Below are 27,574 nucleotides of genomic sequence, written 5' to 3'. Positions count from 1 at the left end.
CCAACACCCACCTGGCCCTCGGGCCATCAGGAACCTCAGGGCACTCGCAGGCAGGAGGGGACTCTGGGGGTTTGCTCATTCGATGCCCAGCAGCAGCTGATGAAGACGCTGTAGTTCCATGGTCTCGGGAGGGTGGCCTTCCGGGGCCGGGCAAGACCAGGAGGAGGAAGGCCCCTCCCGCCGGGGGAAGGTGTGCAGGCCGTCCCATGTGCCCCTCTAATCCGGCTCTGGGCGCAGAAGGCCGACCCTCCAGATAAGCCCACCTGCTGAGCCACTGGAGGGGGCGGCCGGCCCACGGGTCCCCTGCCCCTCCCTTCGCAGCCTCTCCTGGGCTCCCAGCTCTGAGAGCTCCCGCCACCCAGCTCCCCCTGCCGCTTCGTGCCCAGTGGGGACAACGGCTCCTGCTCTGCCCGGTCCCCGATCTGCTCTGTCCCTGAAAAGTCCACATAAAGTGTTTCCTTTTGTTTTCGGCCGTGCTGCACAGCATGCGGGATCTTAGTGCCCTGACCGGGGATTGAACCTGCGGCCCCTACAGTGGAAGCACAGAGTCCTAACCACTGGACCGCCAGGTAAGTCCCTAAACTGTCTTTAGTTAAACCTTGTGTTGACGCGGAAAGAAAAAGCGAAACCTGACCTCACAAGACCTTTAGTGAACAGGCACCGTGCACGAGGCCCTGCCCCCAGCGGCACGTCCATGACACCCAAGAGGAGACAAGTGGAAATAAAGATACATCGGAACAACACGGATATGCACAGAACGATTCCTTCCAGCCACGGGCTGCAGCACACTCCTCAGCAGACCGGTATCATCATGGACGTCACCATGCCATCGAAGGCCCTGCAAAGAGAAACAGACAATCAGAGAAGCAGAGCCAGGCCCTCCATCCCTGGCTGGCAGAGATGTCAGTCTCTGAGGTCCCGGTGAGTGAAACCGGCTGAGGCCAGGACGTGCGTGCCGACACAACAGGTGAGAATCTGAGTCTCCCACCTCATTCCTGTGTGGTTTCCCACGGTGCTGCCCTTGCTGGGTCTCCAGGCCGGGGTGGGACCCAGGATGACCCAAGACACATTGTCACCACTGAGGGAAGGCGCCATAGGAAGGGGTCATCTTCCCTGGCGGGGGTCACCTGCCGGCTACAAGGAACCCCTTAGGAACTGTGTCTGGGATGCAGGGAATTCCCAGAGCAGGTTTGGAGCACGTGCTCGTGAATGCTTCTTTGGGAAGCATCACTGTGACATCCAGATGTTAGGTCTGTGTTTACCTGAAGGCTATTTGGAAGACACCTGCAATCTAATTTCCTAATCGTCTAAGTTCAACATCAAAGACAAAATCGGGCCGCGACAGGAGGACGTTTTCTCCCAGAGGCTCCTGTCCGTATGCCTGAGCCCTCACTGGGATCTGGGGAGGCGCCCCAGGACCCGCTGGGCCGACCTGGGAGACCAGACGGGCAAGCTCTGCCCCCTCCGCTCCCCAGCTCCTCGCCTGCTGATCTGGAGACCCAAGGAAGAGCTTGTTTGGAAACACAGGGTTCTGCTTCTTCAGAATGGCTGCCTTAGAGGGACAGTGCCCTTCGCTTAAAAAGACCTTCCCTCCCTGCCTCTCAGAATTGCTGCCTCTCAGCAAGGCGGGGGCTACCTGAGAAGGCACCACACCCACCTGGACTGAATGCGGTCCCCCGGGTTATAGAAGGGGTTGCACATCACGTCTGTGTAGGAGTTGTGTAGCTTCCGGAACATCTGAAACAAGAACCAACAACGTGTTTAATTCACATGTGCAAGTACACACAGCTGCTGCCATGCTCGGGCCTCTCAGCATTTCTGAACAAAGACGGAAAACCGAGCGGCCAGGCGCGCCCACTGGTCCCCACACTCACACTGCGAATCTCGTTGTCTCTGAGCGCCGTGTTGGAGGAATCCACTACCATGACAAACTTCACCTTGGAGTTGGTCACGTAGCCGTATCTGCACAGCTGGTTAGGGAACATGCTCTTAACACGGGGACTCTGTGACAGCCCCAAGCACAGCATCACCGTGCAGAGCCTGTGAGAGGAAGGCCATCTGTGCATGTCCTCCGGCTGCTAAGCTGCTCTGGAGAAGCATGACAACCTGCATCACAACAAGTGCCCCAGGCTGGGCCACTCCCACAGTGCCAGGAGGACACGGGACTGCACCAGGTGTGACTGGACACTTCCTTAGACAGCTTCTTGTGTTTACTGGAGAAGCAAAGGGCAGGGAGCTAAGCCTTATCATGATTCAAGCCCCGGGGCAACCTGCCCAAACCCTGGGGCCCCTCGCCTTCTCTCTGCATCAGTTCCCAGCTGGGAAGGGTTAACTGCAAGACCAGAGGTTGCACAAATGAGGCGAATCCTGCCTAAGGTACCCACACCTCTAAAGGCCACTCCATCTTGCAGAACAGTGGCTCTGGGCAGTGACGCTGGGCGAGCTCGTTACTGCTTGTGGGAATGTCTTTGAACTCCATGGGTTTCGAGCCATTTGTCCCAAGGACTGGTCAAGATCTCACAGTGACTGGTGGGGCTGGGCCTGGCAAAGAGATGAGTGGGGACTTCCCTGGTGGTCCAGTGGCTAAGACTCCTCGCTCCCAATGCAGGGGGCCTGGGTTCGATCCCTGCTCGGGGAACTAGATCCCACACGCATGCTGCAAGTGAGAGTCCACATGCCACAACTAAAGATCCTGCACGCTGCAAGGAATATCCCACATGCCACAAGTAAGACCCTGTGCAGCCTAAATAAATAAATACAAAAAAAAAAAAGATGCGTGAACAGTGACCCCTTGCTCAGGAGGTGGTGGCCCCGCTGAGACGGCATGAAGCCAGAGAGTCCCCAGTTCCTCCACAAACCCAAGGGACAGGTGGGGATTGTCACAAGGCAATTCAAGCCTGGCTATTCCCACATTATCGTCCTAATTAAAGAAAAAAGGGTATGAGGTCCTAATTGTCCTCAAGCTGCTCTAATTCCCCACTGGCCAAAAGCCCGCATCTTTTTTCCTTTTCAAGTGATGTTACGAGATGCTTTTCAAGGGGACCTAACGCTACAGTGCACCCTGCGACTGCAGGGAATCCCCAGACTTGAAGCCACTGCCAAGTGCGAGGATACACCTTGTAGTCCTCTGTGGGGTACAGCAGGCCCAGGTAGAGCTCCCTCTGGTCCACCAGGGCCTTCCCCATTGCTGAGATCTTCTCGTCCACCACGTCCAGGGACGTGTGCACCATGTAGTGAAACTTGAGCTCGTTCTCTGTGGGGACACTGCGGATGTAAAGAGGGTAATTCTGCAAGAAAAAGATGACGGCGGCTGAAGTGACAAGGATCCACCCCATGTGCACTGGCCCGGAAAACAAGGCCACGGGGCACTCAGGAGGGCAGATCGGCCAAGTGCCAATTAGCCATGGAATACGCTCTCATTCCCCAAAACCCACTGCTTAATCCCCCAAACTGGGACGTCCCTGGTGGTGCAGTGCTTAAGAATCCACCTGCCAATGCAGGGGACACGGGTTCGAGCTCTGGTCTGGGAAGATCCCACATGCCACGGAGCAACTAAGCCCGTGCACCACAACTACTGCGCCTGCACTCTAGAGCCCACGCACCACAACTACTGAAGCCCGCGCGCCTAGAGCCTGTGCTCCCCAACAAGAGAAGCAGCCTGCTCGCTGCAACTAGAGAAAGCCCGCGCGCAGCAACAAAGACCCAAGGACGAAGACCCAACGCAGCCGAAAATAAATAATAAATAAATAAAATTTCAAATTGCCGTGGGCATTGCCTTCAGGGTGCCCAATCTAATCTGAGGAGGTTTTCATACTGTCTGCAAAGGGGCATGGGTAGGATGGGCAGAAAAGAGAAGACAGCTCTGGGAAGTGGGTCTGAGCGCAGACTGTCACTCACCTTCTGAGCAGGGCCCCATCCTAGCACGTGCCCTCCTCCTGGCCTCATCATACTGGCTGTTTCCCAACACTCCAGCTCCTGCAGTCTCAGAGGCACTGGCAGGCTCCCTCTAAACCCGTCAAGGCTCGTCTCAGACCTCCATCTCTGCAGAGCCATTTCCGAGCAACCTAACCCCGGAGTTAACAGCGTCTTCCCAGGCTCCCACAGGCCTGGCACTGCACAGATATAGTGTACACAACGCTGTCCCTACCCTGATGGAGATGACAGATGAAGGAGACAGTTCACAAACCCACCAACAAATAACGCAGCAAGTGATAAGACGGAAGCCAGCATAACAAGAGCTTCACGGGAAAACCGCCTCAGAAGCCTAGTCTTTCAAAAGGCCGGGGCGGACACCACGGCTCCGTGCAGTAGGAGCGCGTGGATGGGCACGCAGCTCAATCTCAGGATTCAGAAAAAACTTCCTAGAGAAAGTGAAATCTTTGGTGGCCAGTGGAGGGGACAGGAGTGGGGGGGAGGGAGGAAGGGGTTCCAGGTGCACAGGCCCAGAGGTGAGAGAGCAGAGCCTGCCGTGGGAGCTGCAGGTAAGTCCGTCAGCTGGAGTGGAGAGTGTCTGTGGTACGGGGAGGGGATTACTCAGACATGATCCTAAAGCAATGAGAAGCCACTGTTGAGGTTTCTAGGCAGAGGTGTGCAACGGTCTGACTTGTGGCTGCTGAGCGAAGAGGAAACAGTCACTCGTCCGGGGGTCGAGGGCCTGGCCGTTGGGAGCGCGCGGCCGAGAAGGATGGACAGAAGTGGACGCCTAGACTCGGGAGCAGGAAACCACAAAGCCCGCGGACGGATGGCTGGGTGGAGCGGGGGCCCGGACGGAAGAGGAAGACCCGGCCCGTGACGCTTCGGCAGCGGCAGGTGCAGGTCTGGGCGGCGCCTCCCCCGGGCCCGCCCCTGGCCACCTACGCTCGGCAAAGCCCCCGGGCCCACCCTCCGGAGCCCTTGGGGCAGGGAAGGAGAGGAACCGGAGAGCTAGGCTGACGCTGGAGCGGGCCTGCCCTCCGGAGTACGCACCTCCTTGGCGATCACCGCTACGCACACCGCCATTTTGGGGGCCCGACAGGCCGCATCACGTGACGACGACGACGGTCACGCGGCCGGCCAGGCCCCGCCCCACCCCACCCCACCCCACCCGCCTGTCCTTCGGCTGGCCCTGACCCTGCCTCTCCTGTCAGTCAGTCGGCCTTGCCCCGCATCCCTGTCACTCAGCCGGTCTGACCCCGCCCCACCTCTCATTCTGTCGGTCAGGTCAGGGCCCCGCTTCTTCTGTCACTCAGTCGGCATGGCCCCGCCCCATCGCCCGGCCGGAAGTATCGCCCGCTTCGCCAGGCCCGTTCCCGCCGCTCCGGGGCTCGGTGGCGCTCGGCGTGGTTACCATGGCGGCGGTTGCTGTGGCGACGAGGTGGCGGCTGCTTCTGGTGCTGAGCGCCGTGGGGCTGGGGGTCCCAGGCGCCCCGCAGCCCCCCAACATCCTGCTCCTGCTCATGGACGACGTGAGTGCGGGTGTGGGCCGGGCTCCCGGGAGGGCTGCGCGCGGGCGGGGTTGGGGGCGGCCGGCGGTGTGGGGGTCGCGCCTGGCCCTGCAGGCCGCAGCCTGGCTCGTGGGTGAGGGTGAAGCGAGGTGTAGCGTCCAGGCCGGGCCAGGAGGAGACCTTCCTGCCCTGTTCCCTCCCCCGCTCCTTCCGCTGCCCCTCAGGCGTGCCGCGACGCTGGCCGCGTGAGGACCACCTCCCCAGGATCCCTGCTCTCGCCTGCCGCCCCCCACTGCTGGGGGTGTGGGTGGCAGGGAAGCGGTACAGAGCTGACTTAAGACCCCGGCCTGCCTGCCCGCCCCGGAAGTCGCCTTCCCCGCTGCCTTTGGCCTGCTGGACCGGCCCTGCCCCAGGGCTGCCGCCACCTGCTTGGTCTGGCTGCTCCCACCCTGCTGAGATTTCTGACCAAAGGTCAGGTCTTTGTGGGTCGGGGAAGAACTGAACCAGAGGAATGTCCCCCGATGGGTGTGTGTGTAGCCCCAGGCCACCCTGGTCACACCGGTGGGCCAACCCTTCCCACAGAGCCGAGTTGTTCGCGCCTTCTTTGCGACTTGGTCCCTGTGCTCCTTCCCAAGGAAGCGGGACTGTATTGGGGGGGCACTTTTTGGGGAGTGAGATGGAGGTTCTGAAATTAGCCCATGTGAGGCGTTGGGGTAAAGTGGGGGCGCAGACAAACCTGGGTTCAGCTGCCTGCTCCACTGAGCTGTGGGCCTCCCCTCCGCCCCGTCCTGAGGGCTGAGGCAGTGCAGAGGGTCCTGCATGCGGCTCCTAAACCCTCGACTCCGGACTACAAGTGGGGGGGGCCCTGGATGGCTTCAGGATGGGGTCGCCAGGAAGGCCAAGGCGTGACTGGAGGGTTAGAGCTTCCAGCACAGCCTTGACCTCCAGGGACTCCAGGTCGGTGTACACGTGGAAGGGCTCAGAGAGGGCAGGGAAGTCCCCCTGACACCTCACCCGAGGCATCTCTTCCACCTGTTGTCCCTGAGTTGTACCCTTGATAGTAAACAGGTGATAGTAAACACAGCGCCACCCTGAGTTCTGTGAGCCGTTCTAGCATATTATCCAACTTTGGGGGCAGTGGGGGTGGGTTGTGGAAGCCTTGACTTACAGGAGGCCCAGGATGTGGGCCTGGCATGTGAAGTGGGGGCAGTCTTGTGGGGCTGAGCCCTTGACCTGTGGGGTCAGATGCCAGGTCCGGGTAGGTAGTGTCAGACGGAGCTGAATTGCACTCCCAGCCGGTGCCTGGAGGCCAGAGAAGTAGTTGCTGTGGTCACCCACCCACACACATTTGGTGTCAGAAGTGTTGTGAGTAAAAATAGCTAAAAGTTCCCCAAAAGACCAGCAGAGACACTCCCAGGAGCCTTTGGACCAAGGCCACGGGACCCACGTGGCTGCTGGGCGGTCCTGGCTGGTCGGAATTGCGAGGTGCCGTGTGTGTAAAAAACACGCTCGGATTTCAAAGACCTAGTACAAGAAAAAGACATAAAATATATCTCATGTAATTTTTTTATTATGAAAATAATTCTTTATTACAAAAAGTTAACAACATTCAAATAAGCCGGAAAAGATCGCAGCAACCCATCCATAGTGGCACCACCCAGAGGTGACACAGACCATGCTTCTCTTTACCCATAACTGCTCAGACACGACGGCTTCCGCAGGGACCCGGAAGCTCCTCTCCTCCGGAGCCCGCCCCGATGGCTGGTATGGAAACCTTGCTTCATGACGAACACGTGGGCCTTGGAAATGCTCGCTGTGTCAGCGGGTCAGCCTTCTCAAAGCTGAGGTTGCTGGGCAGGAAGGCTGTTTAAGTACGTAAATGATTGGGGCAAGGCTGAGCTGAGCACTTAGCCTCTCCGATTTCTGCCCCTCCCCTTCTCTGCAAGGTGACAGTTCATTAGTGAAGGTTGATGCTGCAGGCTGGAAGAGATGGTCGTTTTCTGGATTTATGGGGCTACAGAAAGTACACCCTGTGCCCACACCCACCTGTTTCTCTTTGCCCGTTACCGGGGCCGCTGGGCTCTGTCGGAGGCCCTGAGTGGTGGAGCGGGACCGGCACTGGGCATGTCTTACTCGAGGGGGGCTGACCCGGGGGCCCGTCTGCCTGGGTGCCCAGGGTGGGTCCAGGAAACGGGGACAGTGGGCCAGGAGGCCCTGATGCCCTGACTCTCCTCTGCGGGTTCCCCCTGTGACTTTGGGGTTCTTTGGCAGCTGAAGCCCGGAGAAGTCAGGGAGACCTCTGTCCTGGTCAGCAAATGACAGGAAACACACTCAAAGCGACTTTCGCAGACGTGGGGGCCGAGGCTCTCCTGACTAGACAGGCTTCGGGCCCCCCAGCTCTGTGTCCTCACCCGTGCGGTCATCTGGCCTGTCAGGAGGTGCACGCCCTGGTAGGCGTCAACCTATGGAAGGCTTTAGAAGAGGCTGAGAAGCTCCATTCTCTAAGGCTGATGGGTGACGGGGCCGGGGCGCAGGGACAGAGCCCCCTCCTGCCTGGCTGGGCCCGGGCGCTGTCTGTGTCTCAGTTCTTTACTTGTAAAACAGGACTAAGAAGGATGCTCTGTGACTGCTGGGAAGGGTAAGGCCAGGCTGCACAGAGGCCAGCCGCTGTGTCCCCACGGTGGGCCCATCCAGCCAGTGCCCCCGTCCTGACCCTCCAGGGCCTTGCACACGTGTCAATGTGGACACACGCACGGGTAATAATCCCTCGTAGCCGCGTGTGGCCCCTGTACTGCTCAGAAATCTTTTATTTTTTTAAATTTTTATTGGAGTGTAGTTGCTTTACAGTGTTGTGTTAGTTTCTACTGTACAGCAAAATGAGTCAGATATATGTATGTATATCTCCTCTCATTTTTGGATTTCTTTCCCATTTAGGTCACCAGGGAGTACTGAGTAGAGTTCCCTGTACTATGATCTCATTAGTTATGCCCATAAGTCTTGAAGTTCCCACCGAGTAAAGGCAAGGCCGCGGCCAGGAAGAGGACCGTAGGCCCGCGTTCCCGGCTGCCTTGGGAGCGCGGGTGGGTGATCACGTGGGAGAGAGGAGACATCCTTCCCACTCTGTGGGAGACCCTGCCCAGGGGGCCGTGGAGGATGGTCTCATGGAACCGGTGATAGCCGTGCAAGGTGGATGTTAACGTCCCTATTTTTATAGCCAAGAAAGCCTACCGATAAGTGATAATAGAATTTGATTCAGCAGGAAAGAGCTAACACAGCAGGCCAATGACTGCAGGCCTCAGAGAGGCTCACCTGTACATAGGTGGGCCCTTGGCCGCCATCTGGGAACTTGGATTTGGGGAGTATCCCAGCATTCCCTGTGCCTAAACTGTTTCTGCAAACGTCAGATCTGTGCTGACCCCCACCTCCCTCCTGGGAGGCTGGGATTTGGGCGGTGCCAGCGGACCCGGCCCCTCTGCCTCTCTCTGCTCCTCCTCCCTGGCCTGTGGGTGGGGGTGGGCAGCCCGCCTGCGCCCCGTGGGCCACGGGGAGAGGCCTGGAGCCTGCAGCCTCGTGCCTCCCACTCCGCTTCCTGCCCCGTTGGCCGCACCTCCCTCCAGGGGCAACTTGCATTCCAGCTCCTGTTGTGGTGAACGGAAAAGCCTTTTCAGTAACTTCAAGGTAAACCATCTCCAAAGGGAGTCTACGGCTGGAAGGGTCTTGGAGAACAGACCGCACGGTCCAAGGGCAAAAGCCCCAAGACAGTTCTGGGACCTGAGTGTCAGGATGGGCCTAAGGCTGGGGGACAAGGGGACGTGTCCCCCTCCTGGCTCTCCCTGATGGAGAGGGCGCCGTGTGAGCTACTGCCCAGTGCAGGGGACATGAATGATTACAGCCAGACCACACACGTACCTGTGACCATCCTGGGCAAACCTGCATGCTCGGCCCCCACGTGTGACCCAAGGCTCCCCGAGCTTCGTGCGTGCCGGCCCAGCTCTCCCCAGCGTCTCCGTGCAGACCTGCCGAGGCTGCTGTGGGCTGGCAGCCCGTGGCCCATGAGTCCGGAGAGCTTTAAGGGGCCCCAGAGAGACAGGCATGGCTAGGCCTCTGCAGCACCAGGTGCCTGCGCTATTCCAGTCGCACTCCATGGAGACGTAGTTTCCATCACGCACAGTTCACCAGTTAAAGGGCACAATTCCGCGGTTTCTAGCACCTTCACAGCGTCGTGCAGCTGTCACCACGGTCAGCTGTAGGTCATCTTCATAACCCCGGGAAGAAGCCCCGTCCCCGCCCTCCCCCCCAACTCCACCCCTCCAGGAGGAGCGGCCGGTGAAGGAGAGCCCGCTTGGAGGGGGCTGGCGTGTCTAGAGAATCCAGAGGGGAAGCAGGGCCGCGCCCGCCATCGGCGCCCAGGGGAATCCGTTTGTCGGGGTCACTCCTGCCCCACGCCACCGGCCGCAGAAGGATGCGTTGGGTCGTAGAGCGAAGTCACGTCCCGTTGCCCTTTTCGGGTATTTCTTTAGCGCTTTATGATGACAGTTGTCACAGACCCGTGCAGCTGCAAGCGCGTCGCAGTGCACAGCTGTCGCCCCACCTGGACCCTGCCTGCTGTGTCTCACATCTGTCCGTCCGTCCGTCCCTGTGCACGTGCTAACCCACCTCACCACCTGGCTGGTTTTATTTTGGCACAACGCCCATAACACGAATTCACCCTTTTAACACTCGAAAGCGTGCAGTTCGGCGGTGGTTAGCACGTTCGCCGGCTTGTGCAGCGCCCCCATCCAGTAGCTGAGCACGTCCCACCCCCCGAAGAGAAACCCCTGTCCCACTGGCAGTCACTCTCCTCCCCCTCCCCCAGCCCCCGGCAACCACCCGTCTGCCTTGTCCCCATGGACTTGCCTGGTCTGGACGTTTCACATCCATCGTACACCCTGCGGCCTTTTCTGACCGGCCTCTCAGCGGCCTGTTGTCGTGTCAGCACCTCGTTCCTCTTTACGGCTGAGTACTGGCCCGTAGTGTGTGTGTCAGGTCCCTCGTGCCTAACAGGTGGCCACAGACTTGGTGCCTTGGAATAGGAATCTCTTCCCTCCAGTCCTGGAGGCAAGAGTCTGAAATCAAGGGGTCGCAGGGCCAGTCTCTCCAGAGGCTCCGAGGGAGGGTCCTCCCTCCCCTCCATTTCCTGGGGGCTCCTGTGCTCCTTGGCTTGTGGTTGCGACCCTCCAGTCTCTGCCTCCGTCGTGGAGGCCTGGCCTCTCCTCGTGTGTCTGTCTGGTCTCTGTGTCCATCTTCTCACCCGGGCCCCCGTCGCTGGATTTAGGACCACCCGAGTCCAGTGTGGTCTCATCTCAGCTACTTAGGTCCGTGTTCCCAAATATGGTTACGTTCTCCGGTTCTGAGTGGACATAAACTGGGGAGGCTGCTGTTCGCTCTGGTCCTGGATGGATAGACTGCATCCTGTCTACTGTTGATCAGTGACGGACACAGGCTGTTTCTTTTGAGCAGTTGGGAGTCCTGCTGCTGTGGACGTCCATGCGGCGCCTGGGTGCCGGCCGGCCCAGTTCTCAGGACAGCGAGCTTGCGGGGAACCGCGGGTCTCGGGGCCTCGCCGGGCTAGCTTCATGGGGCCTGGCCACTGTTTTTTAATGTGAATTCACACCGCAGAGTAGGACGGCCTCCTCGTCTGTGCGGAAGGCAGGGGTGTGTGTCTTGGTGCCGGTGCCCCGTGAGCACGTCGGGCCGGCGTCGGAGCCGGGAGGAGGTGGGCGCTGGGCATCTGCACCGGGGAGCGGCTGGCCATGCACTGGCCGTACTCAGGGTGCACCGGGGGCCGCGGCTCCGGCTACGTTCTCATCCCACCTCCACTCGCTCTTTCCTGCAGATGGGGTGGGGCGACCTCGGGGTGTACGGAGAACCTTCCAGAGAGACCCCGAATTTGGACCGGATGGCTGCGGAAGGGATGCTCTTCCCGAACTTCTACACGGCCAACCCCCTGTGCTCCCCTTGTAAGTCAGGGCCCCCTCAGGCCACCAGGGAGTGGGGCCGGGCATAGGGCATGCTGGGCGGGGGACGCAAGGGGGGCGGGCACGGAGCGCGGAGACTGAGGCGCGGCGGGGAGGCGGGGAATGCGTAGACCAGAAAGTGGGGCACAGGGTGCGGGCACGGAGCGCGGGGCTGGCAGCCCTGGCTTGGGTGCCGGCTCCACCGGCGTTTCCCGCGAGGGGCAGAGGGCTGGCAGGCGGCCCCTTCTGTCGGATCCTGGTGCTTGGGAGCACCTGGGCTCCGTGCCCTCGGGAACACGGGGCCATCAGGAGCCATCAGAGGCCACCAAGGGCTCGGAGCCTCTGCGGGTGTTCGAGGCCCAAGTGGCTGCCTCGGCGGCGGGGGCTGTTCATTCACGGAGCTGAGTGCCGCGGCTGGTTCGGGGGAGGTGCTCGGCCGGGGAAGGGGTCGTCAGCTGGGGGTGTACGGGCCTCGCAGGTGGGGAGAACCTCTGATCTGGAGGACGAGAGGTGACGCCGGAAGGGGCGGCGCATGAGGAGGCCTGCGGGCTGTCCCGGGAGCCAGAGAGAGAGTGAGGGTGCACTGCAGCTGGCCCTGCTGCTGGTCTGTGCTGGGCTGTGCTCCCTCCCGGCTCTCAAGTGGCTGCCGGGGACTCAGGCACCACAGGGCTGGCCTCGGGCTGCACGCGTGACCCGTGTTTCTGTTGTGTCCCCTCCGCGTAGCCAGGGCAGCTCTGCTCACCGGACGCCTGCCCGTCCGCAGTGGCTTCTACACCACCAACGGGCACGCCAGGAACGGTAGGCTGTGCCCTGGGGCAGAGGGAGGGGGCGTCTGTCACCTGTCCCCTCCGGTGACCTGGCTTCTCCCGGGCGCACTCGTTACCCAGGGTTGAGGGTTCTGTCTGGGTCGTAACTCATTCGCAGAGCTTCCATCAGAAACAATGTGTTTTAGGCAAGTGGGGAGGATGTGAGGGTGGGGCCGGCTCCCGCCCTGTCCCGGGGGTGGGGGCGGCCCAGCTCTAGGGTGGGCTCCCCACCAGGTGGGGCTTCAAGGGCCCCTTGGAGGAAGGTGTGGTCTCAGAGCCTGAGTTCTGGAGACCCTGGGGGCGTGCCCTCCCCTGACCCCTGACCCCTGACGTCCGGACCCCCCTCGGGGGCACGTTTGCCTGTGGGCTCCGGTAATGGTGCTGGCCGTGAGGAGCGGCTGGAAGACCTGAAAAGTGCCCCGGCAGTGCCGCCCCGACCAGGGCTCTGCCGCTCCGCCCTGCCGGCTCACACGGTGCGTTGCTCCACCAGCCTACACGCCACAGGAGATAGTGGGCGGCATCCCGGACTCAGAGCTCCTGCTGCCGGAGCTGCTGAAGGAGGCCGGCTACACCAGCAAGATCGTGGGCAAGTGGTAAGTCCCACACCTGCCAGCTGGGCTCACCCCACGGGCTCCGTGCTCACGTTGCCCAGCGGGAGCCCCTCGGGTGGGAGGAGAGCCCCTGAATTCCAGGTCCGCTAAGATGTCCAAAGCGGCCCTTTAAAAGCTGCTGTGGCCGTGCCCGGGGGACCTCCCGTGGTGAGGCTGGGCTGGTGGCTGCCACAGCAGCACCAAAGGAACCATGTCATTGCACACACGTGCCGTCACTGTCACACGCCAGTGAGCAAAGGGGCTCTGTCTGGTGATGAAACCAAGAAGCAAGCAGGGGACAGAGGACGGCCGTGTGGTGTGGAATCATCGGGATCAAGTGATCGTAAGAGATCACGTTGTCACACGCGGTGTCGCGCTGTTAAGTGGCTTCTCTCCTACTCCCCGGGGATGCCTAAGTACGCAGCCCTAGACGTTGATATGAAGGTCGGATGTGCTCTCTTTCCTCTTCCGAGTGTTGGAGCCCTTGGAGACCAAGCCTGCTTCCTACAGGAAGCCTTCCCTGACTTTCCAGCCCTGATCATCTCTGCTCGGCTGCTGCTGTGCTTTGGATCCTCTCCCCTTGACCCCTCTGGCACTCACCACCTCGAGGGCAAGCACCTCATCTGCGCCCCTTGGGGACCACTGCCCCATGCAGTTGACAGTCCTAGTGATGGGGGATCTGCAGAAACTGGGAGAGGAGTCCTCAGGGAACCCGGGGACCTGGGGGCTGCAGAGCAGAGCTGACGAGGGTGCAGGATGTGGGAAGCCTGCAAGGCCCAGCAGTGTCGGGAAGGCCCGGGCGACGGCGGTAGGGCGGCTACAAGGCCCACTGGGGCCGTGCCAGGGCTGCGCCCACAGAAGGAGGAGGCCCTGCGATGACCGGCGCTCTCTGCCCAGCCTGGAGGCTCTGCCCCGGTCCAGGGGTCTTCCATTCATGGTCACTGACACGGGGCAGCCAGAGCTGGAGTGGGAGCCTGTCCCCACGGGCTCCCGAGATGGGCGGACTCAGGAACAGGAAGGGACGCGGCAGGGCCTGGAGAAGCAGCTGGCATGGACTCAGGGAGGTGGACGCGGTGCTGGTGGACCAGCCGGGGTCAGGGCGGCCATGGCCAATGGGATGACGGGCTCTGGGAGGCCCGGGGCAGGGGGCTCGGCCCCTCCTCTGCCAGGTGGGTGTCCTGGTCTCAGCAGGGTCACGTCAGAGCCACAGGGGGTGTTGGTGGCCGTGGCCATGACTGCCTGACAGCCAGCCTCGGGCCCCAGCACCACGGATCCAGATTTCCACGGCCTAACCAAGGCCTGGGGTGGATGGAGCCTGGGCTCCCATGAGGGGCTGCCCCGAGTCCCAGGGGCTCGACGTGCTGTCACTCAGCTCGCTGGCGGGCAGCGCTGACCCCGCAGCTGCCCTGGGACCAGCACTTGGAATCAACAGCTTCACACGAGCCGGACCTTCGTGGGTGTTTCTGTTTCACGAAGGCCGTTTGGGCTACAGGACGCAGGCCCAGGAGTGTCACACCCAGAGGTGTCCAGCATGGAGGGGGCATCATAGCTGCGGGCCCAGAGAGGAAGCACGGGGCGCAGCTGGCTCTCCTTTGCGGAGACGGCGCTCAGGGCAGAGCCGGTGCGGGTGCCCCCGGCACAGGGGCTCCAGAAGCCAGGCAGCCATCCAGCGGAGGCAGAGTGTTTCAGGACCAGCAGGGGGGACCGAGAGGTTCACTTACCAGCGCCCAGACTCCGCTGCCGGCCAGCTCAGTTCCGGCCCCATCCTGCCCTGCTGCCTTGTGCTGCACCCACCTGACCGAGTGACCGAGCTGTGCGGCAAGCTCACGGTGACGTGGACTCGGCCTGGCCCGGTGCAACTCCCCAGCGCTGTGCCGGCGATGCTGGCTGCGAGAGGCTTTCTGCAAACGTGACCCCAAGAAACCTGTCTGCTTCCCAGGGAGGAGGAACCTCACCCCGAAACCCCTTCCCTAAGCTGCACCTTCTCAAGAGAGACCCTCCCACTGGCGAGAGGACCCGACGTGACACACCCGCGGGGAAGGGGCTCCTGGGTGGGAGCAGGGGGTGGGTCCGAGCCCGGGTCTCAGGAACAGCTGGGCCGTTGCCCTGAAGGCACCTTGCCGTGTTCTCCTCTCGTCCCGCCGGAGCAGTGAGCCACGCTCATGGGACCTGGTCACCGTCCCCGTGTGCGCCCCTCGGTTGTCGCCTGGGTGGACCGTGCGGGCAGGGGGGCCAGGCCATGGGGCACCTGGGCTCAGCACACCCTGGGGCTGGCTGGAGCCTTGTCTCCTGAGCTGTTCTCTGAAGGCGAGGGTGTTTGCTTCCTGGAGCTCCGGGGCGCCCATGCAGCGGTCCCTGAAGTGCCCCGGGTTCCTGTCTCTAGGCATCTGGGCCACAGGCCTCAGTTCCACCCCCTGAAGCACGGATTCGATGAGTGGTTTGGATCCCCCAACTGTCACTTTGGACCTTATGACAACAAGGCCAGGCCCAACATCCCTGTGTACCGGGACCAGGAGATGGTTGGCAGGTAACAGGCCCTGCCCACTGCTGCTGCCCACCCGCCAGCTCCTCGTCCTGCCCAGACCTCGTCCTGTGACCTCTGACTTATAAGAGCCCCGCCTCCGGGGGCTTCTCACTATCTCAGGAGAGGTGCTGGGAGCCCCAGATGCTCCCCAGAGCGAGGCACTTCACTCGGCTTCCGGGGTTTGGGCCCCGTGCCCTGAGGGGGCTACGCTCTGGACGGTCAGCCTCGCTCCGAGCCACCGTCTGGGGGGCCGTCGGCTGCAAGACCGACCCGGTCAGGCCATCGGGTGGCTGCAGGCAGGCCCTGGTCTTTCCTGTCTGGCCTAACTTCCCTTTCTTTCTTCCTTTTAAAATTATTTTTGTTCTGGTGGAAGCGCGGTACACATCACTGGACCACAGAGCTGGGCCAGCATTGCTGGGGTGTAGCTCACCCAGCACCCCCATCCCAGACTGCCTCCGTCACCCCAGAGAGATGCCCACACCTGTTAGCCATGCCCTCCGTGGCCGTGGACTGGCCGCATCCTCTCGCACCTTTGGCGGGGCTCCCCTCCTTCTCCCAGATGGTGGGGTCACCGGGGCACCAGACTCAACCCCAGTGGGTCCCCGACGGGCCTGGGAGCTTCCAGGCTCCGGTTTTGTTCCTGACCTGAACGTTGCCATCTCTCTTTTAAACGAGGCCCCTGACTTTGCCCAGGAAATCGGGGAGGAGGGGCTTTCCTGCCCCGAAGGCCGATTTCTGTCTGGATCTGTACTGTTTTCAGATTTTATGAGGAATTTCCAATTAACCTGAAGACCGGAGAAGCCAACCTCACCCAGATCTACCTGCAGGTGACGACAGCAGGGGCTGGCCTGGCTCTGGGGTGGGAGGTGGGCCTGGGGCGGGGAAGACAGTGTGCGCTTCTCCTCAGGAAGCCCTGGGTTTCATTAAGAAGCAGCAGGCAGCTCACCGCCCCTTCTTCCTACACTGGGCCATCGACGCTACACACGCGCCTGTTTATGCCTCCAGGCCTTTCCTGGGCACCAGCCAGCGAGGGCGGTGAGTCCTTGGTCACAGAGACCTGGACCCCGGGGCGGGGGGGTCAGCCGTGCTTGATTACCACCAGAGGCTGGGCCCTCGCTACCACTGTCAGCTGTGGACAGAGTGAAGCACGTGGGCCTCTGCGGTGGTGGAGGGAGGGGTCGGCTCCGCCCCGATTCCGCCTGAAACTTGACTGGAACGCCCCCTCCTCGCCCCTCCCTGAGGTTCGGCTTCGGCTGCCCTCTGGTCCTGGAGGCCGCCGGCCCCTGCTGACCGCTCCCTCCTTCCCGCAGTTATGGGGACGCCGTCCGGGAGGTTGACGACAGCGTCGGGAAGATCCTGCAGCTCCTCCAGGACCTGAGCATCGCAGAGAACACCTTTGTTTTCTTCACGTCCGACAACGGCGCTGCCCTCATTTCTGCGCCCAGACAAGGCAAGTGACTTGAGCAGATGGGGCTCCACCCGGGGCCCCTCAGCACCCCCCCACCGGGCCGAGTGTGAAGGGCTCAGCTTTGGGGAGGGAGCGACACCGGCACGCGCCCCCCGGGTCCGATGCCCCTCTTCCCCACTGCCTGGCAGGTGCCTGGTCTGGAAGGAGAGCTCGGTGGGGCAGGCGGAGGCTGAGGCTGCGGCCCTCGCTGCGTCCTGCCTCTCTACGGGCCAGCCCTGCGGCCAGTCACATCGAGTTCTCTCTCTGAAGCCGCAACGTCCCCTATCAGCGTTTCTGTTCTGATCTCAGCTGTAACACAGTGGCCGTTGTGACTGGACACGTCTGCCCCTTTCTCTGTGTTTGGGGGCCTCCCTTCCCACGGGGGCGATGACCCTGCAGCAGCCAGGCCCAGGCTTGGCGCCCCGCCCCTCAGAAGTGCCCTCCCAGGCCTCGTGGTGGGTGGTGTCCGGGAGGGAAGGGACCGAGCCCCCCCCCCTGCAGTGCTGGAGCCCCTGGCGCAGCGCGGGGGGTGCTGCACACTCCCCCAGACCCTCCCTTTGTGTCCCTGCCGGGCCTGCAGTCCTCCTGAGGACCCTGACCTCTAGGCCTCTCAGGTCTGAGGCTTTTCCACCTTGTGGAGCTGGAGCGAGGTTGCTAGACCCGGCGTTTCATGGGCCCTGAGTCACTCAGACAGCTCTGGAAGGAAGGCCACAGACAGCAGGAAACCCCACAGGGCCGGGTCTGTCTGGGGAGGTCCTGGGGGACCTTACAGCCACATGTCGTGGGGGCAGAGGGGCCCAGGGATCTCTAGGGACAGGGACAGTGCGACTGGCTTTGGCCGAGAAGGAGCTGCAGGGGCGGAACAAGAGGGTGAAAACCCACGAGCCCACCGCCAGCTGGAGAGACGGGGACAGGAAGGAAGCAGGCCCTCGGTGACCTCTGGCCTGGGACCCTTGCTGTCCCTGTGCTGACCAGCGAGGTGGGCTTTGGGCTGCAGTGCGGGCACGAACCACAGGGTCGCTGCTGGCAAACGCTGTGCTCTTGTGTCCATCTCCCTATCCTCGGGGGTCCTGAGGTTGTGGGACCCTCCCTCCATCATGGCAGCGAGCCGGGGATGTGCGATTAGCCAGGACCGGGCTGTCTGCCCTCGGCACCGCCCACAGCCGGGTTCAGGGACCACCTGCTCAGAGCAGGGCGTGTCAGAAACACGGGGTCTGCACCCCCAAACCTCAGGTACACAGGAGCTGCTTGTGCACAGTGACATTTAGGAAACCTGGCACCTGCCAGGCCCGGGGTCGGGACTGTGTCTTAACGTTTCCACATCTTTCACTAACACGTCCACGTGCTGTGTGTGTGCACAGTCGCGGTCTATGGGGTCGTGACCTTATGACCACAGCTCTAGGTCAGAGCCGTCTCCAGGCGTTCCGACCTTGAACTTGAGGCCTGAACCCCAGGGCTGGTCCTTTGTCTCCACAACGGCCTCAGTGCCTCAGCAATGTCACCTCCAAAGGGCCAGGCGGGGAGCCAGGTGGACAGACGTGTCCCGAGGGCGAGTGCCCGGCAGGGTGTGTGTGGCCCTGGGGACTCAGGCATGTGGTATAATGGGCGACTGTCCCCAGGTGGCAGCAATGGGCCCTTTCTGTGCGGGAAGCAGACCACGTTTGAAGGTGGGATGAGGGAGCCTGCAATCGCCTGGTGGCCCGGGCACATCCCTGCCGGCCAGGTGAGTCAGAGCCGGCCTTGTGCCAGGCCTGTGGTCATCCCGGGGGGTGAAGGCTCGGTCCCCTCTCTGGCCTGCTCCCTGCGCTCATTCGGCCACGCACACGTGTCATCGGGCAGAGAAAGCCTCTGTTCTGCGTGTGTGGACACGCTGCGGGATGTCACCGCGTGTGTGTGTGTGTGCACGTGCGTGTCAGCGGGCACGCCTGGGGACCTGGCCCCTGGCTGCCATCTGGGCAGGGCAGGGCGGGCATCCTCAGCGCGTCTGGGCCACATCTATCGCAGGTGAGCCACCAGCTGGGCAGCATCATGGACCTCTTCACCACCAGCCTATCCCTCGCAGGCCTGGAGCCACCCAGGGACAGGACCATCGATGGCCTGGACCTCCTCCCCACCATGCTCCAGGGCCGCCTGACAGACAGGTAGGTTCCCGCCGGGCACTCACCCCACCTGGCGCCCCGCACCTGGTGCTGGAGCCGAGCTGGCTGACAAAGCCGGTGTCCTCGCCCAGGGAGAGGTGAGACCCGGGGATCTTGGCGTGAAACGCTTGGTGGGGTGGAGAGGCCTTGTTCCTCCCTGCGGCATCCCTCACCCTCTGCCCGGCCCCAGCCTACACCCAGCTCCGCGCCGGGACGCTGTCCAGAGGCAGTTTCTGCCGCTCAAGACCTGCTACTGTTTTGCTCAAACAAAATGAGTTTCCCAGGCTGCCGTGAAGGGGCGCGGATTCTGAAGTGTGTATACTGTCGCCAGAGCAGGCTTACGGGCAGGAGTGGACGGCTCACTCTCTCTTTTCTGTCTTGAAACCTGGCATGAGAGCTTGCTACCCCTGGCGGGGGTGGCAGGGGGTGCCAGCTGCCACGCTCGTCCCCACAGGCCCACCTGCCATGACCGGGTGCTACCCCCTTCCTCCGCCGCCAGCCTCCCCAGCACTGAGGATGAGGGGCGGCCATGGGGGGCTCCTCCACAGCCCGGGGACCCTTTCAATTGACGCTGCCTGTCCCCCTGACAGGCCGATATTCTATTACCGTGGCAACACGCTGATGGCGGTCACCCTCGGCCAGTACAAGGCCCACTTCTGGACCTGGACCAATTCCTGGGAGGAGTTCAGACAGGTGAGGGGGTCCCGGCTCCATGGACTCCTCGTCCCTCACGTCCCACCTTGGGGAGGCCTCTGTGCCCCCGGCTCACGTGCTGACCTGCTGTCAGGGACTTGGGGGTGACAAGGTGTAGCCACAAGGACAGCACCCACCCTGGCCTGGGCCACCCAGGCTCAGGAGAGGAGGTCTCAGGGCAGCTCAGCCCCAAACCCGGGTCAGATGCCACAGGGGCCCAGGCAGACCCGGCACCTCCCCGGCCTCCCCTCCCGTCCACCCACTGGCCCGGCCAGGTGCTCAGCGGCCCCCCGAGAGGCTGTCGCGATGTTTGCTCCCCCATGTCCGCCCCCGGTCCTGACGGTGAAGCGCGCCTGCCAGGCCCGGAGCCGCACTCGGCCCTCCCAGCTCGTGGCCGCCCGCCACCTCCTCTCCACGTGCCTGGGCCCCCCCTGCTCGCCCTCCCCTAGCCAAGCCTGTGCTTCCCCAGGTCCCATCACTGCCCCAGGCTGAGCTGTCCTGAGCACCCAGCACCCCAACGGGCAGGGCTGTGGCTGGCTCGCCCCTGAAGATGCTAAGGGGCCGAGAGGCCTAGGAGCACCCGCCTGAGAGGGCCCTGAGGCAGGCGGTGTGGTGATCCTTGGGGACAGTGCGTGGCCTCCCTTGTCCCTCCCAAGGCCCCTCCCCACCCCGTAGGGTCCCTGTTGCGTCCAGCTGCATGGGTGCGCTGGCATTCTGGAAGCCACCGCTCACCCACTGTGGGCTCTTGGGCCTCTTGAGGGCAGGTCTGGTCAGCCCAGCCTCCACCCAAGCCGGAGCCCACAGGGGCTGGGGAGCCTCTTCTAGCCCAGAGTGTCTGCAGGCAACTAGCAGCCACCTGCACGGCCTGTCCTGACTCGGGTACGTTCACGGTGGGGTTGGAGAGTGTCAGCCACTTGGCGTGGCTGGGTGACACCCCTGCGCAGGGCTCAGCGGGTGGTGCTGCTTCCGTTTTCCGAGGGTGGTTTGTGGGGCTTCTGGATGGTTTGGTCTGCACGGCCGCTGTCCTCTTGTGAGACAAAACCCGCAAAACTCCCGTCTCTTCTCCAAGGCACACAGGGGTGCGGGCACTGGGGGGTCCCTCCTGCGGTGGGTTTGCACGACTGCAGTTCCATTCAGATGCCAGGGGCGGGCGGTGGGGGAGCACCCGCACGCTGCTTTGATGGCCCTTCTCCCTGCAGGGACCAGTAAGGCTGAGGGGGTGTGTGCAGTCGGGAGGGGCCCCAGAAACTATGACAGCGGCCTTGTGGCCATCGACAGCTCCCTGAGCTCCATGCAAGAGCTCCGCCTCTTGCATCCCTTCCAGGCGATCAACACATGAGGGGCAGCCTTGTCTGCAGGCTGGGGGCGTGGCTTAGCTGAGGACACAGGTCTGGGGTCCCCAGGTGCAGGGTTCGCCTGAGGGGACCTTACTAACTTCCCACTGTACCCTTGTCTGGGGCATCTCCCACCCACCTCAACCCCCCCACCCCCCAGTGCCTGTGGGCCCACCCGCCCGTGTCCTGATCAGGTGCCAGAAGCGAAGGAGGAGGGAGCATCCTCCCTGTGCCAGACCTGGTGCCACCATCACCAGCAAGCCCGGAACCTCCCCTCGTGAGGTGTCTGAGGCCCGGGGGCCGAGGCAGGAGGGAGGGCCCGTGTGTCCAGGGCCCGTGTGTCCACGGGACCTTCTGCATTTTTGGACTAAGTCCACGAACGTCGGCTCAAGGGCACGGCTCGCCCCCCCTCCTCCTTCCCATCCTCCCAAAGCCAGTGCCGTGCTGGGGCAGGGCTCCCCGCGCCCCCTCTGCCTGGCTGGGCTGCGTGGGGCTCAGCTGCGGTGCCCCTGGGGTGAGTCCTCCCTCCCGTGAGCGGCTGTGAGAGAAAACTCCTGTATTAATTAGCAGGATCTTAATTAAATAGCTTATTTGATTTGCATCCAAATTATAATTTGTGTTTTCTGTCTAGACTTGGATTCTCCTCCATTAACTGCTCAGCTTTTTTATGCTAAACGTGGTTGTTTCTCCCACCGTTAAATCCACTTTTGTTCTCCAGCTGGTCTGCTCCCAGGTCAGAGGTCACTCACTTGGGACCCACCTGGCCGCCCTTGACAGCTTAGATTGCAGCCGCTGACTCAGGGGTCTACAGCTCAGGGCAATCAACTGGGATTTATCTCACTCCTCACCTCCCTGCTTTACTGAGAAGCGGGATATTCACTGCTCCACCGCCTGGCTGTCCAGGACAGACACACGGGTGTCGGGAGGATTGCCGTCAGACCGCACCGGTGCCTGCAGGAGAAGCAGGAGGCACGTCTCTGTCCCCAGCCCCGTTTGAGGGTTAACATGCCCTGCCACGGCCCCGCTCCAGACCGTGTAAACAGTGTCCCATGTTGCCTGAAGACCAGTGCCCAGCTGCTTGTGGGGCCCTGAGGTCCCCAGTGCTTCTGGGGTGGCAACGCTTGGCCTCGCCCGACTCTGCCCAGATGAAAGCAGGCCTTTCCCTAAAGCAAGTCAGGGAGCCCCGAGGGGCAGCCTTCAAGCCTGGGGGACATGCTGGCATGGGAACCTCATCTCACACGCGCGTCAAAGGCTGAACCCCGAGGGCAGAGGCCGCCTGGAGGGCGCGGAGCAGGGCTGCACACCTGAACCTTGGTGAAGATGCTCCATCTCCTGTTAAGGGTGGGGGTGTTGCATCCGCGTCCCCTGTGTCTCCTCTGGCTTTCAGGCCTGCAGTCCCTCCTCCTCAGCTGGCCAAGGAGTCTTGGAGGAATGCTGACCACTGTGCACCTCATCTGCTACAAGGCAGATAGGGTGGACGTGAAAAGCTTTGCTCTAGAAATTAGATAGAAGATGGACTGAAATATTTTAGAGACTTGCCACCCCCTCCCCCAAGAAAGTACTGAAGCCCTAGGGGATGGTGCACAGGGCAGATGGCATGCAGCCCGGCGCTGGGTGGCAAGCAGGCTCCGTCCCGCAGCACGGCATCCGCGGTCCTGCTGTGCTCGCCGGCTGCGAGCCCCGCACGCGTCACCTGCGCTTCGGCCTGTCGTTTCAGGGCGTGGATTTCTGCCCCGGGCAGAACGTGTCCGGGGTCACCACCCACTCGCAGGAAGAGCACACTAAGCTGCCGCTGGTCTTCCACCTGGGACGAGACCCCGGGGAGAGGTACCCCCTCAGGTGAGCTGGGGGTTATGGGGCCCCAGGTCCCCTGGTGGGGCGAGTGCAGCCGACCGAGCAGGGCGCCGAGGGCCCGGGAGCCATGCGGTCTCAAGGCGTTTGGGGCAGGACCAGCCGCTCCGAGAGAAACGAACCGGGGGCCAGAGGATTAAAAGGGACCCTGAGAGAGGAGAGATCAGGCGCTGCCAAGCCTGTGCGGCTCAGGGTGCCTGCGATGCCGGGCGGTGCCCGGTGGTTCCTGCTGAGCAGCAGGCTGAAGGGTCACAGCGGCTGTCCTGGGCACGACGTGGCTCTGCCTGAACCCTCATTTGCTGGGTGGTTCCCGGGGTGCACGCCTCTCAGGGAGGGCAGGCGGGACAAGGTGGGGGCCGTAGCTGCTCTTCCCGGGAGGCTGCTGGATGGTGACCCCGGGGGGGTGGGGCTTGTTCTCAGTCTCCCCCCAGCCCTGGCCTACCTGGGTGGGCTGCCCCACTTGCTTTGTCCCTCCCTCCACCTCGGTGACCTGCTGCCGCTCGCCTGCAGCATTGCTAGCACCGAGTACCTGGATGCACTTCACCGGATCACCCCGGTTGTCCGGCAGCACCAGGAGACCTTGGTCCCCGGACAGCCCCAGCTCAACGTGTGCAACCGGGCGGTCATGGTAAGTGGTTCGTACGTGGGCTGTGGGGGGCGTCCAGGGCCACGTGAGTGCTGACCGGTCTGCTGCAGGCACGCACCCCACTTCCCTCCTGCTTCTCTGTCTCCGATCTCACAGGAGTGGCAAGGGGGTCGCTTGGCACCTCTGCAGGTGCAGGACAAGCCAAACCCATGTGGGATGTGGGTGTTGAAAGGCTGGGCAGATGGCCTGGGGTGCAGCAAGCCCATGGGCCACCTCCGAGCACAGCCTCCTCCAACTCCATCGGGGCTCACCCACAAGTCCGTCCCATAACTGGGGTGTCCGTGTGGCTCCCTGCTCCACAAAGATGGGCGATCTCCTGTCCCCGCGGCAGAAGCTCCGGCAGCACCCCAAAACCCGCAGAGCAAAGCCAGTAGCTTAGCCTGCCTTCCAGCCTATGAGCGCCCCCGCCCCGCACACCGCATTCCCCAGACCCGCCTGGTGATTGTGAGGACGGCTAAGCACCTTGAAGCTGCGGGCGCGGCCGGGCCCGCTGCCTCAAGCCAGGAGGTGACTGTGTGAGCATTGCCGTGTGTGTGTGTGTGTGTGTGTGTGTGTGTGTGTGTGTGTGTGTGTGTGTGTGTGTGTGTGTGTGTGTGTGTGTGTGTGTCTCAACACACGGATGTTGGAAGCATTCCCTAGGGGTGAGGAGTATCAGAGGGCCGGTGGCCTTGGGGGTGGCTGAGGGTCGTTGGCCAGGGCCAGTGGGGCAGCCTGGTCGCTGTGGTCTGGGGCTCACAGGGGAAGACATTTGGGGCGGGGGCCAGCAGGCCCTCCCCCTTCCCTTGGAAGGATGCCAGGCTGGCATTCCGGCCTCTGGACTCAGCAGTGGAGCAGGAGGGCCCCCCTGGCTCAGGACCACTGCAGTCCCTCGGGTCCCAGGAGCCTGAGAGACCCCCGCCTAGGGAGGAGTCCCTGGTGCCCCTGGTGCCCCCTGCAAACCCGTCTTGTCCTCTGTGACACGGTGCTGTCCGCACCCCAACACGCCATCTCCTGTCACGCCTGTCCTGTGGGCTGAACCTCCAGGTAGCAGCTGTTGCCTGGTGGCTCAGAGACCAAAGAGGTCTCAGTGACAGTAGGGGAGATGGGGAGGGACTGACTTGGCCGGGGTGCTGCCGCCACCTCCTGGGCGCGGCAGGAATTGCCGAGGCTCGGCCGACCGCGGAACAGGAGAAAGCAGGGACCCCCGCCCCAAGTGAGCTGAGGACCCCGGAACAGCGTGGGTTGGCCTCCGACTCTGAAGTGAGCACTGCCACCAGAGAGGTGCATGGACTTAACAGTGTGTGGACGCGTGTGGGTGTGGGTGTGTGTGTGTGCGTGCGTGCGTGCGCGCGCCCGCGCACACAGGAGCGTTCAAAGCCCTCCCCGGTCCCCGCATTCTGCCTGGGCCCTGCTTGCCCAGGCCAGCGGGTGAGGACTCCGGGCAGCGACCTCTGCTCTTGGGGCAAGAGCAGCCCGGGCAGCCGGCCTCCCTAGTGCTTCATCAGCCGCCCTCCCTGACCCCCCAGGCTCGCAGGCTGGGTCCAAACTCCACTTCCTGCACCTGGCCCCTTCCTCTGCGCTGCCTCGGAGGTTGGGAACTGCTTCCTTACCTAAACCCGGCCCTGCCCGGCAGCCTGTGCCGTCAGAGGGCCACCTGATGCTATTCAGGGCAGGGGAGGGCTTTACCTGTGGTTCTCACTGGCGTTGATGTGCTGATTCAGACTCAGGCCCTGGCAGGGGCGGTAGTAGGGGGAGTGCCCCCGACAGGGTGATGAGGGGGATGGGTACACCTCCTGGGTGAGGGGACACGACAGAGCCACAAAGGCTCCCTCTCAGGGGCATGAGTGTCCTGTTTGGTTTTTTTTAAGGAACATTTATTTATTTATTTATTTATTTATTTATTTATTGGTTGCGTTGGGTCTTCGTTGCTGCGCAAGGGCTTTCTCTAGTTGTGGTGAGCAGGGGCCACTCTTCATTGCAGTGCACTGGCTTCTTATTGCGGTGGCTTCTCTTGTTGCGGAGCACAGGCTCTAGGTGCATGGGCTTCAGTAGTTGTGGCGCACGGGCTCAGTTGCTCTGTGGCATGTGGGATCCTCCCAGACCAGGGCTTGAACCCATGTCCCCTGCATTGGCAGGCGGATTCCCAACAACTGCACCACCGGGGAAATCCGAGTGTCCTGTTCTGTTGCCAGGAAATCATGGCCACAGAAAGCAAGTCTGCCCATGAAGGTGCAGCCAGGAGAGCCTGTGCTGAAGCAGGCCAGCTTTCCCTGGGGCACCAAGGCCGCCACCTATAGAGCTTACCGGGAAGCCAAGGCTGTGGGCAGTTAGTGGACTGCCCCCTTCAGTGACAGGAAGGCCCTGTTAACACCAGGCTGCTGTGGGGCAGTGTCTCCTGTGCCGGCCTCAGGCATTGAGTTGCCTCCGAGCCAGGTGGAGACAGGTGATTCCACACTGCAGCCACCCATTGGGGTGGGGCAGGTCATAGGCTTGGGCAGGGCAGGAGTCTGGAAAGTGCTGAGTCCACAACTGCTTGGAATAACTGCATGTCCCCTTTCTGAACTTTCATTACCCAGAACTGGGCGCCCCCGGGCTGCGAGAAGTTAGGGAAGTGCCTGATGCCCCCGGAGTCTGTCCCAGAGAAGTGTTCCTGGCCCCACTAGCACCGGCTTGGGCTCAGGACAGGCCTGGGCGTAGGAAGGCTCTGGCCTCAGGGCTCCTGTGCTGGAAGAGCCCCAACTCCCTCTGCCCCGACTGCTGCCAGACAGATGTCACCTGTAGCCAGCAGCAGGCCCTGCAAGACTACGCCTGCTGCAACCCGGCCCTGGAGTCAGTTCCCAGCCCACAGGGCCTGCCTGACTCTCCAGCCGCAGGCTCACATCAGCCCCTGAACCGGAGGCTGCCCGCCTCATGTCCTCCCACTCTGCTCCAGCTACCTCCCAGCTGCCTCTTCCAGGGCCTGAGCTCTGCCCCAGGACCCAGAGGCCTGACTCGCCGTGGCTGCCCCGCAGTCCCCTCAGGACTTCAGCCCTGGTGTCGAGGGCGGCCATGCCAATCCTGTGTTGCCCCTTGGCGCTGTGCACAGGGGATACCCCAGCACCCCTTCCCCGTGTACTCCCACCCCCATGGTCGGCGGGTGTGAACATGAAGGGGGAGGAGGCCAAGGGCCTCCCTGTCCCGGAGCCTCGACAGACAAGCCTCCCCAGTCCAGTGCGGACAGCTGAAGCCACCAGCTTCCTTGGAGATCAGGACTCCCGACCCCAGCACACGGTGGGGCCTGCCTGTGCTTCAGAGGTGCCCCGCCCGCCCTCCCGTCCTTGAGCCCAGGGTGGCAAAGCTTGAGGATGAGCCCATTCACCAGCGAAATCAGGAGAGCCTGAGCAGGACTGTGAACGGCCTCCAGGGACTCCCCCTTAAGGCTCGTGGGTCGTTTCCATTGTGTGGAGTTTCCACTCTGCAGACTGTCACACCAACTCTGTACTGTTGTAAGACTTGGGAAATTATGAAGAGAACAGGTTTAGAATAAAGTAACAGGCATTTTAGCATTTTGTTTTTAAATGAAATTCTATTTGGGGGAAGTTGTCCCCGCTGGGTACCACGGTGGGGGCTGGAGTGGGCCAGGCCAAGCATCCCATCACTGCCTCCTCCGCTGCCCTCCCCCTGCAGGCCCCGGGGGAGCCAGGCAACAAACGCCTGGGCTTCCGCCTCTGGCTCGCCCCAACCGCCGGCCGTTGGTCCTCTGAACTGCTCCCTTCCGGGCCTCTGCACCGCACTCCTGCTCGGAATCCCTCCTTGCTCCGGTCCTCAGGCACCGGCGCGCTCCTGGGGAAAGGGCCAGGCCGTGTGTTTCCGCCGTGCGCCCCGTGCGCGCGCAGGCCCCCTCGCACTGCGCTGCAGGAGCTCAGCCGAGACCCGCCGGGGAGGGAAGAAGAGCGGGCGAGGCAGTGCGCGCCGCCCGAGGCCTGGGGTCCCGGCCACAGCTGCGCCGAAGACCTGCGGGCGCTCTCGGCTCGGCCGAACCGGGCGAGGATTTCCCCGAAAGTCCGGCCGGGGCTGCGTAGACGCCGTACTCCATCAACCCTGACTCGCACCTGGGCCCCGCGCGAACGTCCTTGAGGCGGGGACGCCACTGTTCAGGGCACAAGAA

The 27,574-nt window shown here is 62.5% G+C and overlaps 2 protein-coding genes across 3 annotated transcripts; one reads left to right on the top strand and one right to left on the bottom strand.

The window, feature by feature from the left end:
* Window positions 1-630: 630 nt before the first annotated feature.
* TRAPPC2L (trafficking protein particle complex subunit 2L) lies at window positions 631-5,054 on the bottom strand. Of its 2 annotated transcripts, none has more exons than XM_060083618.1 (5): window positions 4,966-5,054; window positions 3,115-3,287; window positions 1,875-1,962; window positions 1,658-1,737; window positions 631-838 (listed from the first exon to the last, which is right to left on the bottom strand). In XM_060083618.1, the coding sequence occupies exons 1-5, from the start codon at window positions 4,996-4,998 to the stop codon at window positions 793-795; spliced, it is 420 nt and encodes a 139-aa protein (XP_059939601.1). In that variant the 5' UTR covers window positions 4,999-5,054; the 3' UTR covers window positions 631-792. The 2 variants fall into 2 exon arrangements, with proteins under 2 accessions (XP_059939601.1, XP_059939600.1); XM_060083617.1 differs by lacking the exon at window positions 4,966-5,054 and adding an exon at window positions 3,898-4,064.
* A 181-nt stretch (window positions 5,055-5,235) lies between these two features.
* Window positions 5,236-26,969, top strand: GALNS (galactosamine (N-acetyl)-6-sulfatase). The gene is made up of 14 exons (XM_060084587.1): window positions 5,236-5,444; window positions 11,299-11,422; window positions 12,143-12,217; window positions 12,716-12,818; window positions 15,199-15,342; window positions 16,100-16,166; window positions 16,247-16,374; window positions 16,650-16,789; window positions 18,406-18,509; window positions 18,791-18,927; window positions 19,515-19,617; window positions 22,669-22,790; window positions 23,313-23,430; window positions 26,004-26,969. The coding sequence occupies exons 1-14, from the start codon at window positions 5,328-5,330 to the stop codon at window positions 26,088-26,090; spliced, it is 1,569 nt and encodes a 522-aa protein (XP_059940570.1). The 5' UTR covers window positions 5,236-5,327; the 3' UTR covers window positions 26,091-26,969.
* Window positions 26,970-27,574: the final 605 nt, after the last annotated feature.

Source organism: Mesoplodon densirostris, chromosome 19 (assembly GCF_025265405.1).
Source record: "Mesoplodon densirostris isolate mMesDen1 chromosome 19, mMesDen1 primary haplotype, whole genome shotgun sequence".
Taxonomy (NCBI): domain Eukaryota; kingdom Metazoa; phylum Chordata; class Mammalia; order Artiodactyla; family Ziphiidae; genus Mesoplodon; species Mesoplodon densirostris.
This window is presented reverse-complemented; position numbering and strand designations above follow the sequence as displayed.

What these genes read in the sequence shown, in the direction of transcription:
- GALNS (XM_060084587.1), top strand. Translation starts at nt 5,328, where the DNA reads ATGGCGGCGGTTGCTGTGGCGACGAGGTGGCGGCTGCTTCTGGTGCTG. An exon ending in TGCTCCTGCTCATGGACGAC is followed by an intron (nt 5,445 to 11,298) that starts GTGAGTGCGGGT and finishes TCTTTCCTGCAG; the next exon opens with ATGGGGTGGGGCGACCTCGG. An exon ending in CATTTCTGCGCCCAGACAAG is followed by an intron (nt 16,790 to 18,405) that starts GCAAGTGACTTG and finishes GACTGTCCCCAG; the next exon opens with GTGGCAGCAATGGGCCCTTT.
- TRAPPC2L (XM_060083617.1), bottom strand. Translation starts at nt 4,053, where the DNA reads ATGGCTCTGCAGAGATGGAGGTCTGAGACGAGCCTTGACGGGTTTAGA. An exon ending in GATGGGGCCCTGCTCAGAAG is followed by an intron (nt 3,288 to 3,897) that starts GTGAGTGACAGT and finishes TTTTTCTTGCAG; the next exon opens with AATTACCCTCTTTACATCCG. An exon ending in CCCACAGAGGACTACAAGGT is followed by an intron (nt 1,963 to 3,114) that starts GTATCCTCGCAC and finishes CCAGCTGTGCAG; the next exon opens with ATACGGCTACGTGACCAACT.